Source organism: Thamnophis elegans, chromosome 15 (assembly GCF_009769535.1).
Source record: "Thamnophis elegans isolate rThaEle1 chromosome 15, rThaEle1.pri, whole genome shotgun sequence".
NCBI classification, from domain to species: domain Eukaryota; kingdom Metazoa; phylum Chordata; class Lepidosauria; order Squamata; family Colubridae; genus Thamnophis; species Thamnophis elegans.
The window spans coordinates 21,646,755-21,659,305 of record NC_045555.1 but is presented as its reverse complement, the minus strand read 5'-3'; the positions used below and the strand labels follow the sequence as shown (position 1 = coordinate 21,659,305).

Here is a 12,551-nt window from a genome sequence, read left to right as displayed (position 1 = left end):
CTGGTGTGTCCTCAGCTATGGAAGTACATTGGGTGATTTTGGGACACTTGGAAGTACACTTTCATCAAAACATTGCATGATTCTCTAAAATGCATAGAACCCAAAACTGGTAACATTTGTTAGCAACTGAGACAAAAAGATGCTGGATTAGAAATCAGAAATTATGAATTCAAGTCCTGTTTTAGGCATGAAATCAGCAGGATGACTTGGGGGACAGTCACTCCTGCTCAGTACAACTCATTTGTGATTATAGAGACAACAAAAGGGAGATTTCTCTCCTTCACTGGGTTACAGTTTTGGGAAAGACTGACAGAATAGCCTATTTTCTTCCCTTGCATAACTTCCCTAACTGATCTGAAGATAAACTAGGGTTTGAAGTTTAAAAAAACATATGGGATTAAAGACCTGTACAACACATTTAGCCTCTCTTTCTTAGTATGATAATATGAGGAGCAAATACTTGGATTTTATTCATTTATTTAATGTATAGCATCTACAGATGTCATGCAATCACTGATATACAAATATGTTTACATAAAGCAATATCTGGGTGTATATATGAACAAAATATGAACAAAGATTATGGATTTCTGGGTGTTTCCTTGTTATCATCAAGCAGTGACCACGAGTAGAGATATTTAAAATTATTGTAAGAGTCATTTTCCCAAGTGATTACAATTCTGGATATCACCATATCAACAGGGGACATTCTTCATTAACAAGTTTTCTCTAGTTCATAGAGAAGCTGTGAGAAACAAAGTAAAAAAGTTCCCCTATGTTCTCCTCCTGTTTATTGGGAGATATTGGCTCCAAACTGAATGTAATTTAATTGCTGGAATTTTTGTAACCCCATCCGTTTGGTAGATTTGACTAACGTGGTGAAAATTTTGTATAGAAAAGAATCACCCTGAGTTTTACACAGTTGCCAAAGACGATGACCATTACATGAGTGTCCCACTAAATAGGGGCAGTCATAGGGTGAGGTCAAAAAATTCAGATGGTGGCCCTGATGATGCACATAAAAATGAGAGTTTTAATTGGACAAGTGTGGCCATCATCTGGACTTTTTTGACCATACCCTATAGCCGTGATGGGCATACACACCATCACCAGTTGCTCTTCCAGCTTCCGTTGTACACATGCATGCTAGACAGCTAGTCCAGTGTGCACCGGCCAGCTGCTCTCTTCCGGGTTCCAGCACGCATGCATGCTGGCCAGCTGATCTTCATGTGAAGACCAGCCGGCCAGCATGCATACGCACGCGGAACCCAGAAGAGAGTAACTGGCCGGCATGCATGCATGTGCCAGAACCCAGAAGAGCAGTTAGCTGCTGCGCTCATGCGCACCAGCCAGCTGCTCTCTTCCGGATCCTGGTGCTTTGGAACACGCACACCCTCCAGTTTCGGCACTCAGTGTCAAAAAGGTTAATCATCACTCTCCTATAGACTCTACCACCACCACAAGGGTTTTGAGTTCCACAGGAACCAAATCTGCTCAACTGTTCAGGGAAAGGGCAACCCATGCACTTTAGAAGGAAAGGGAAATTGTAACCCTAAGGATGAGTTCTAGCAAGTGGGCAGACTATCAGCTAGCGAGGAGCTGGCTATTCATGCCCAGCCACAAAAAGCTCTCCCACAAAAGGTACAGACAAATGTGCTTTTGTTCCTCCAAAGCCATTTGGAGGACACACTTCATGTGCCTTAATCATGGCGTCGCTACTCCACAGTTCCTGGATGAGGTTCCTTGTGCCCTTTCATCTAGCACTGAGTCAGATCCACTGTTTTGGTCCTGAAGTCACTGAAAAAATAGTCACAGTCAGGGTTCCCCCTTGGAGGGAGAATTCCTGATGTGGCCTTCTCCAATTTCGGACCTGGAATGCCTGAAGCGATTCTCTCATGTTTCATGACTGAGAGCAATGTGGAGCAGTGAGGGTTAAGAGAGAAAAAAAATTGGCACAGGTTGAGGTGTGACAATACACTTCCACTGGCAAGTTGGATAAATATAGTACAATCCAACATCATCTGGTGTACATTTGACTTCCAAGAAAGTAAGGGACATAATAAGGTCTGTTTCATTCACATGAAGGCTGGAAAAGAGCAGAAGTCCCAGTTTTGAAATAAGGACCATCTAGTGAAGATGAAGAATGGAAGCATAATTCCACCCATTGAATCTCTTCAAGGTTAGTGTTAGTCATCTTTCCAAGCTTTCAGTCCTAATGATATTCCGATCTCACAGAGAATAGGCTCCTTTCAATTAAGTGGGCCTCATTAGCAAATGAAAGCATCATGCTATATTCTTAACTTAGAATTTTATTTAGAAGGACCTGGAAATAAGTCCTATTAAAATCAGTGGGACTTTTTCAGAGTGGTATGTAAATGATTCTGTTGTTATTTGTGCACTTCTTGCTTTTTTCACAGATTGTGTGTGTGTGTGAACCTATTCTCTAAAGCACCTGAGGTCAGGACCAGAATGAATGCTGGGAATTGGAATGGATGTAAGCTTGTCAAAAGAAGATACAACCTAGAATTAAGAAGAAGTTTTCTGACAATGAGAACAATTATCCAGTGGAACGACTTGAGTCCTGAATTTGTGAGGGCTCCATCACTGGTGGTTTTTAGAAGAGATTGGACAATAGGGCCTCCTGCTTGGGCATGAGGCTTATTTATTTATCACCCATCTTAACCCATTTATTAGCCATCCATCTTACCATAGGGTAACTCTGGGTGGAGTAGGGTAACTCTGGATTGGACTAGAATACCTTCAAGCTCCCTTCCAACTTCTTTCCAACCTTGTTATTTTGTAGTTTGTATTCAGGTGAAGTTGAATGGAATATTTCACAATCGGGGTGGGTTCCTGAACTGGTTAGTATTGGTTCACTGCGCGTGCGCTTTGCCAAATAGTATTAAGAGTTGTTAACCTAATCTTGCATAGCTTCTTCTCTGGTAATATTGTACTGCTGACTAGAGTATACAAAACATTTGCTAGACCAATTCTCGAATACAGCTCATCTGTCTGGAACCCGCACTGCATATCAGACATTAATACAATTGAGCGAGTCCAGAGATATTTCACAAGAAGAGTCCTCCACTCCTCTGCTCACAACAGAATACCTTATGCCACCAGGCTTGAAGTTTTGGGCTTAGACAACTTACAACTACGCCACCTTCAGTCTGACCTAGGTGTAGTACACAAAATTATCTGCTACAATGTCCTACCTGTCAATGACTACTTCAGCTTCAACCACAATAATACACAAGCACACAATAGATACAAACGTAAGGTAAACCGCTCCAAACTTCATTGCAAAAAATATGACTTCAGCAACAGAGTGGTCAATGCCTGGAATGCACTACCAAATTCTGTGGTTTCTTCCCTAACCCCCACAACTTTAACCTTAGAATGTCTACTGTCGACCTCACCCCATTCCTAAGAGGTCTGTAAATGGCGTGCATAAGCACACGAAAGTGCCTACAATCCCTGTTCTAATTATCTCCATATTTGTATCCATTTCATGTATTCATAATCATGTTTATACTTATATCTGTTATCTTATACATGCTTGACAAATAATAATAAATGAAATAAAAAATAAATTCTTCTTGTAGTCAAGAACTTTAAGTCAGAGAAAAGAGCAGTGGCCTTATCCCCTATATCTAATGGGAAACATGAGCAGAAATCTTCTTCCAGATTTCAATATACTAATAAATAATTTAGCTTCATATTATGGAAGAAGTTCATGTCCATGGATAATTGCAGGTAGAGTCAAAGCACTCAAGGTGACCACTGCAATTGTGTGACTGAAGTCCTGTCCCTTTTTATATGTTTGGAACAGAATCAACTTTTCTAATATAGCCTGCCTGAACAATATAATCTCTTTGCTTTATGCATATCATATGGGACATACTGACGAGAATACCTCAGTGTGTGGGAAGCAGGAACTGCAATAATACATTTTTTGGGGGGTGGGGGGAACCTGCTTGCTTGTTTTTAATCACAGCAACACATCTGTAAGAGTGAAGTAATTTAGTAAGCAGGTGCACTGGGATAAATATACTTACCCGGTTCAGCCATGGAGCGAGGTTCTAATAAAAAAGAAAAAAACAATACTTAATTCTATATTTATTTTAACATACATCATATTCTTTCAAAGTTTTGCATGAAAAACTATATATTTGGAGGACAATTTGTATCACTTGAGCTTCTTTAAATCCAGATAGATGGATCTTTAAACTGCTGGAGTAATACAGTTATTTTTGGTCCTGTTCCTAATCTCTGACTCATCTTAAAGAGGAGAAGGAGGAAGAGGAGAAAAAGGAGGAGTCAGAATCAAAAACCCAGATCCAATCACAGTGGAGAACCAGGGTCAAGTCCTATTGCTCCTGACTCTGCCCAAAGACCTCTGTCACAAGCTAGACTCCCAGCCATCCATCCCATAAGAATGCTCTGGTCTTTGAAGAAGTTGGTTATTAGAAATAACATTGGCTTGTATGGATTTGTAGTGGTTTAAGATTATGCCTTGTTGTCTACTACCCTGTTTCCCTGAAAATAAGCCCTCCCCGAAAATATTGCAACACAGCAGCAGCCATGAGGTGACTACGCTCACTGCCTCCTGTACCTCAAAAATAATAAGACTTCCCTGAAAATAAGGCCAAGTGCTTATTTCAGGGGTCCAAAGAAAATAAGACCCTGCCTCATTTTCGGGGAAACACAGTATAGTGCAGTATCTTACACAACAAGGCATTATATTCTACAATACACTGCTGTTTATTGCTGATCTTTAACTATGAACTCCTGTTTCACTATCTTTACTATGATAAGCCAGAATATACATATGGTAGTTATCTCCACAATATTTTAATTTCATTTCTTTTCTCTATTGGTGAAACCTAAACCTGAACTTGCTTCAAGTTTTAGGGGCAGAGTTTAAATGTTTTACCCTGGGTGGGCAAAAGGGTAACAATCTAGAAAATTACCAATTTATCAAAAAGTTATTTGCTGTTTTCTACAGAATATTGTCCATGAAAGTCTATGCTGGACTGTTTATAGCTATGGAAAACTGAACTGAGTTTCCAGACTAAATTCTCTCAGTTGCATCAGTTTTTGTATACAATGCAAGTAGTTGTATTGTTCATATGGTATAACCAGATATGATGGTTTGAAGCTGCTTCAAATCATTCTTCTCCCTGCTTTATCACTTTGATCTGTAACATGCAGACAATATTAACATGAGTGCATCTGATGTGCTTTGAGACCAATAGCAGTCCCAATTATTACAACTATTTCTATAGTGCACGAGATAATAGTACTTAAAAAATGCAGTTTTCACAGAATTTATTTACAAATATTTCCTTTTCAGTCACATGCAGCAGAAAACCCTCTTTAATGCTACAGTACAGGTAGTCCTCGACTTACAACCGTTCATTTAGCGACCATTCAAAGTTACAACGGCACTGAAAAAAGTGACATATGACCATTTTTCACAGTTATGACCTTTCCAGCATCCCCGTGATCATGTGATTAAAATTCAGATGCTTGACAACTAGTTCATATTTATGACCGCTGCTGTGTCCAATGGGGATTCACTTAACAACTGCGTTACTACCTTATCAACTGCAGTGATTCACTTAACAACTGAATCCAGAAATGCTGGATTCATGCCCCTGTCGGAGTCCGAATTTGTGGAGGAAGATGAGCTGGAACAAGAGCCAACAGAGATCATGAGGATGGCTCTGTTGGCCTTGGAAGAAACTGGGGAAGGGCAGAGTCAGTCCGGGCAAGGTTTTTCAGAATTAGAAAGGCTTGCAGACAGGGAGGAGCAGGAGAGACAGAGCTCAGGTGAAGAGCAAGGACCACCATCTCCTGATCCTAGAGCACGGAGAGAAGAGAGAAGGGAAGAACAAAGCAGACTGAGCTGGCTATGAGGGAGGAGAGTGCCTGGGGACTGAGATGTAAGGAAGTGCTGGTGTCATTTGTCAGGAACAAGCATTGAATCTGTGGAACCTCATGTGCACTTGCCAACGCCTGGAGATTATTGTGCTTTGTCTTGGTTTGCTTGCTTTGCTGAAATTCTTGCTCTGGTTACTATCTGGCTAACCTGGCTTACCAAGTACTCATGGCCAGAGGTTGCTGAAGGTGCATGTGAGAGCTTTGCTCCAGGACTTGGTAGTAAACGTGGGGATGTTTGGGGGCAAAGTTGGAGCAATAAAGGGAAGCTAGACCTGTTCTCTAGCTGTGTTGCTTTCGTGTCATGCTCCGGGTCATCACAAAAGTTGAAAAATGGGGCAAGATTCACTTAACAAATGTCTCACTTAACAACAGAAATGTTGGGCTCAGTTGTGAGGACTTGAGGACTACCTGTAGTTGAGGACTACCTAAAAAGCGTACTTTTCTGTAATATTCTAAAGTCTGGAGAATCTTCTATCAATGTCCCTTCTCTGTACCACTCCACTTTTGGTGAAGGAGCTCCTTTCACCCGACATTCAAACACGACCAGCTGACCCTCAGAGGCTGATATATTTTGTAGCATCTAAAACGAAAACAGACATTATGATATTTTAAGATTTTTAAAGATTAATACACAGGTGTGAATAAAGCAAAGTTCAGCATTGAGCGCACTTGCTTCTGGTCACTGAATGGATACATCCGTGCAGTTTTCTTGTCATGATTTGCCATTGGTTTTGGCAGGAATAGGGGTCCATTGCTCAGCTTCCTACTTTAATTTACAGCCCAAGATTTCAAACATGGTCCCATCCAAGTACTGACCAGAGGAATCCCTGCTTATCTTCCTACATTAATCCAGGTTGGCAGTGTGCTACTTACCTGTTAAAGCTGTCAATGGAAAGTAGCAGGACAGAAGTTTTAAACTACAATATATGCTATCTAATCTGGTGCTTTCTAAATGAATTGGAATCTACTATCATCAACATCTTTGCTGATGTTGCTTTTAAAAGATTGGAGATTGTCATCTGGAGAACTCCCTTAATTTGTATAACAGAAGTCTCTAATATTTTCAGATAGGTGTGCTGAAGATGTACTGATGTAAAAGAAGCAATTTTAGGACACTCAGGCTGATGATATAATCACTGAGCTTTTGAAAGTTATTTTAGGATTGGACAATGATGGCCCGAGGATTGGATCATCACATCTACAGTACTTGTTTCCACTTATGAGAAGAGCTCATTCAAGCAAATCACCTTGGTGAACACAGGAGCAGCTATTAGGGGTCTTCCATCCAGTCCTTGTAAATAATTAGTAGGGCTTTGATTCTAGTAATGAAACAAAGAAACAAATGTTAAGGCATATAATCAGGGATGGGCTTCAAAAATTTTTAGCAAGGGGTTCTCTGCCCAGTTGCTGGGTGGGCGTGGGCATGGTGGGTGTGGCCTAGTCAGCCTCCTGCACCATGGGGGGAGGGTATTTTTGCTTTCCTCAAGGTCCGGAGGCTTTCCTCGAACCTCCAGAAGGGTAAAAAGTGCCTTCTCAGGCTCTGGAGGCCCCCTGGAAGCCAGAAACATGCTTGTTTCTGGCCTTCCCAAACTTCAAGTAGGCCTGTTTTTTGCCTTCCCTAAGCCTCCATGTGTGCCCTGCACTTACCTGTATCCAAAACGGGACACGTGGGCCGTGGGGACTCCTGGGAGGGGCAGGGTGAGGTGGGCGGGGCCAGCCAGGAGAGGGATTTGGGGGTTCTCCGAACTGCATCGAACCTTAGCTAGAGGTTCTCCCATACCCCTGCAAAAAAAGCAGCAGCCCACCCCTGCTATAATATAAGTATAACATTTTTGCTTCTACAAAAACTGGTGAACAGAGAGAACTATATGAAAAAAATATTGTCCAAACTGTGTAGACTTTGCAGGAGAACATCTTTAAGCATGATATTAAAGTCCAGCTGACATGGAACCTAACCTTGTGGCAATTTTCATAGCATCACTGAAAGAAACGTGTATTTTTTTGTTTGTTTGCTTGTTTCCTGCTTTTATTATTTTTACAAATAACTCAACACAATGAGCAGATCCCACACATATTTCTCTTCCTATTTTCCCCACAACAACAACCCTATGAGGCAGGTTGGGCTAGACAGTGACTAGCCCAAAGTCACCCAGCTGGCTTTCATAGCTAAGGGGGAACTTGAACTCATAGCCTCCTGTTTCTAATCTGGTGCCTTAGCCACTAGACCAAACTGGTTCTCCTTAGATAAACATTGGCAACATCTTGCTCAAGCCCTTGGCCACACATTGCCCCACAATTTAACAAAAAAGCTGAACTTGAACCATTTATTATTCACAAAAGTAATTGGTTTATATTGTTATTTCTATCCTATTCTTTCATTATTAAAACAATCCCAATCTGGAACACTGTTCCCTAAAGAAGCTTTAAAATACAGTTACGGCTATTGTTATTTTTTAAAAGAAGTTTTAAAATGTAAACCATTTCAAGGATTCTAAAATATGGACAGTGAAGAGACAGAAGTAAATTGTCAAAGCAGCACCAATATATAAAAAGACTCCTTGTCATCCTTGCAGGGTGTTCAATGTTCATGACCCAGGTTGTTTACAATATGCTAAAATAAGTGAGGACATTCACAGAATAAAGAAACATTAAAACAAAAAGCAATAAGAGAACTCATAGTAGCCTTTAATTTAAAAAATACATGCTCATTCTCCAAAGGTCATTCAGAACAGGGGTGTCCAACTTGATTTTATTTAGGGCTGCATCAGGGTTGTGTTTGATTTGGGGGGGGAGGTGGGCATGGCTGGGGTGGGCATGGCCAGCTTGACGTCATTTGTGTCAGGGGCACCTGGGTGGCCCAGGCAGGGCTTGGGTGATCCATTGTCTCCAGCAGATGAATTTCTCAATGCCTCCTTGCCTTGTGATCAAATGCCACTTTTGCTAGTAGTTTGTTTGATAGCCCTCTGCCAGCAAAATGGTAGTCAGGAGGGGTGTCTGTGCCACCACCACCACCACCCCGCAGGCTTCATTTTTGGCTGCAATGACCTCTGCACCCCATGGATCAGATCTGGCCCGTGGGTCTTGAGTTTGACACCTCTGCTTTAGAAACTCTTGGTCATTAAAAGCTAGAGAAGGATGCCAGTGAAATGTGCAAAAACTCAGTTGGAGAAGAAATAGAATGCTACTTCATAACTGGAATAGTTAAGGGTGACATAAAGCTGCATCAGCTGTGGGTTCCTAGCCTTTTAGTAAGATAAAAATGCAAAGGGTCTGGAATTGCTTCTCTGACCCTTCTGAATAAAGTAGAATTGTATTTGTAATAACCAGCTTTCTTTTCTGAATAAATTATATTCTTGTTTCCCCAACTCATAAATAATTTATGTTGGTCTGGTTACTTTATTTTGATTTGCATTCTCCCATTTTTCATACCAGGATGAAAATAAAATTGCTTTACCACTTCAACTGAAAACCAAAGATTAAGGATAAAAATGCAAATTAATCCTAGTCTATAGAACAGCAGCTTCTGTAACATGGTGTCTTTTATGTATGTTAGCCTACAATTGGTTTCTTCCATGGGATACTCCCCATGAACCAGTGACTGCCCATCCCAGAATTCTTGGTCAAAACCTTTAATAGAATGTGCTGGTTTGGAATTCTGAATCTTGCAATCCCTTCTCAAATGACTGAATGTCATTCAGAAAATAGCACCTTGGTTGGATGACAGCACCACAGCTACACAAAGCTAGTGGCATTTTTTGTCCCCTTGAGGAAAGCATCATATTTATTTTTCTTACCTGATACACAGGAACTGAGACAGGAAGTTTCATCAAAGGTTGTGGTTGAATGGATTCTTGATGGGTTGCAGAAGAATTAGCCAGAAGAGGAGTGGGAGGAAGGGGAGCAGGAGGAGGTGCAGTGGATGAGGTCTTAGTCTGGTTTTGGTACCTGGGGAAAAGTGGGAAAAGGCTAATTGACAAAAAAAGAAAACAACATGAGTTTGTGAAGGCTGAAACTACCTTTATCCATTGATTTTGAGTGATTTTAAAAAGCTACCTTGATAGATGGGGAAGTTTTGTCATACAACTGACTTTAAAGCTTCCCAAAGCATCCTTGCCCTAAAGTGTATCTCCTCCCTTTTGTCTTTACTAAGCATTCTAAAGAAGTTCTGTGGTTTAATTCCTTGCTCTGTGTGGGAAGAAGGCAGTGATGAGATTCTAAATCTTTTCCTACCAGTTGTATGAGAGCATGCTTCATGGACCTGGGCAGCACTCAAAGACTGCCCTCAGTGTCAGCACTGGTGAGCTGAGCTATATTTTTTTTAGCTCAGCTGAGGTGCGGCAATTCGCTCTGCTGCGTGAATCAGCTGAGGTAAAAAACAAGGGAATATAGGACAGGGAATGATGGGGGTGGGCAACCAGAAGTGGTATTTGCCGGTTCTCTGAACTACTCAAAATTTCCACTACTGGTTCACCCAAACCGGTCCGAACCAGCTGAATACCACCTCTGGAAACAGGAATGGTGAACAATTTTTTGAGAGGTGAAAGATGGGATATTCCAGCCGCTCCTGAGGGAATTAAAACTAAGGATGCCCTTGAACTGGACTCAGCTCCAGGTGATGACCTTCAGATTTCCTCAGAAGCATTAAAGCAATAGTTTGCTGTTGCTTTTTCCTGGGATTTTTTTCTCAACTTTCCAGTCCAGCCCTGAGATTTTGAGGCATTCCCCTCACTGTACTAATCTAAACAACAAAACGTCAATAATTTTAGAAAGACCAAATATTTTGAGTGGTGCTTCAAATGCTCAGAAATTACTAGCAGATTTCTTCAAAGTGCTAGGCATCCTTGTGGTCCACAAACTAATACAAGTCCTCCATATTTTCCATTATTGTTAATCTGCATGAGTACTTCTTTGCAATGATCAGAATATATGTAAATGAAGAGATGGCTATGTTGAGGCACTGAGAATTAAAAAGGAGACCCATTAAAAGAGGGAGCTTATAGTTGGGGATTAGGGTGAGAATGGACCTTCACTGGCTAAGTCATTCTTACCGTCTGGAAATAGGAATGGGGAAATATCACATAGCAGTGACTGAACAGACAGCTGCAGAGATCAGATTTTCTCATTGGCAAGACTTGTCACATTTTTGGCAAACATAATACTCATTTTCGTTATATGAAAAATATTGAAGTTTATCTAGTGACAGGTGGCAAGAAAGGGAAACTCTAGTTAATTGAGACTTAATCCCTTCTAATCCTGTCCTTTGAGAAGAAAAGTTTGAGAACAAAAGTTCTCAAAAGTAGTCTATTAACGTTTGCTTTAGTGGAAAGCAAGAGACCTCAGTTTCTTCTTGAGACTTCACTGAAGTTTGAGAAAGACACATATCTACTTAGCCAGCCTTTTGAATGCTTGTATCGTATGGATTTGCTGGAATGAGGAAAAAAACTGTTTCAAATGTTAAACAGAAGGGCCAGGAAAATCTTGTCTCCATAAACCTGAAAATAATAATGTAATGATTGCGTATATTTTCAAGCTACTGCAATTGGAGAAGACATAATTAGAGTCTATACAAGACAACTATCAATTGCATATCAATATGAATTGAATTTCCTGTGAAATTATAGTTTGCCATTTGTATAAATAACAGAATAACAAAGTTGGAAGGGTCCTTGGAGGTCTTCTAGTCCAACCCCGATTGTCCAATCTCTTCTTAAAAACCTCCAGTATTGGAGCACCCACAAGCCATTCCACTGACTAATTGTTCTCACTGTCAGGAAATTTCTCCTTAGTTCTAGGTTGCTTCTCTCCTTGATCAGTTTCCATCCATTGCTTCTAGTCCTCCCTTCAGGTGCTTTGGAGAATAGTTTGACCCCCTCCCACTCTTCTTTGTGGCATCCTAAAGCCTTTGTGACTTTAAATATTGGAACACTGCTATCATATCACCCCAGTTGTTCTTGTTATTAGACTAGACATAACTAATTCCTGCAACCATTCTTCATATGTTTATCTTCAATCCCCGAACCATCTTTATTGCTCTTCTTTGTACTCTTTCTAGAGTCTCAACATCTTTATTATATCATGGCAACCAAAACTGGATGCAATATTCCAAGTGTGGTCTTACCAAGGCATTATAAAATGGTGTTAACATTTCACATGTTCTTGATTCTATCATTCTATTAATGTACTCTAGGATTGTGTTGGCTTTTTTGGCAGGTGCAGCACATTTCTGGCTCATATTTAAGTGGTTGTCTACTGTCAAAGACCTTCTTGCAGTTACTACTGTTGAGGCAGGTACTACCTATGCTATGCATTTGGTTTTTCTTGCCTACATGTAAAAATCCTGCTTTTCTCTACATTGAATTTCATTTTGTTAGATAGGGCCCAATGTTCAAGTCTGTCAAGATCCTTCTGTATCTTGAGTCCATCTTCTAGAATGTTGGCTATTCCTGCCACCTTGGTGTCATCTGCAAATTTGATGAGTTCCACTTCTATCCCCTTGTCTAAGTCATTGATGAAGATATTGAAGATTACTGGGCCTAAGACATAGCTTTGGGGTACATATAATTTTCGATTAATCAGCAGCAGCAGCAGCAGCAGCAGCAGCAGCA

The 12,551-nt window shown here is 40.7% G+C and overlaps 1 protein-coding gene across 1 annotated transcript in view; it reads right to left on the bottom strand.

The window, feature by feature from the left end:
- Positions 1-12,551, bottom strand: part of MYPN (myopalladin) — a 68,881-nt gene that overhangs the window by 46,295 nt on the left and 10,035 nt on the right. The window contains exons 4-7 of the mRNA XM_032232236.1: positions 9,741-9,891; positions 7,194-7,265; positions 6,385-6,526; positions 4,059-4,082 (exon numbers count right to left, since the gene is read on the bottom strand). Coding sequence (XP_032088127.1) covers positions 4,059-4,082; positions 6,385-6,526; positions 7,194-7,265; positions 9,741-9,891 — 389 coding nt within the window. The remainder of the gene's footprint in view (positions 1-4,058; positions 4,083-6,384; positions 6,527-7,193; positions 7,266-9,740; positions 9,892-12,551) is intronic.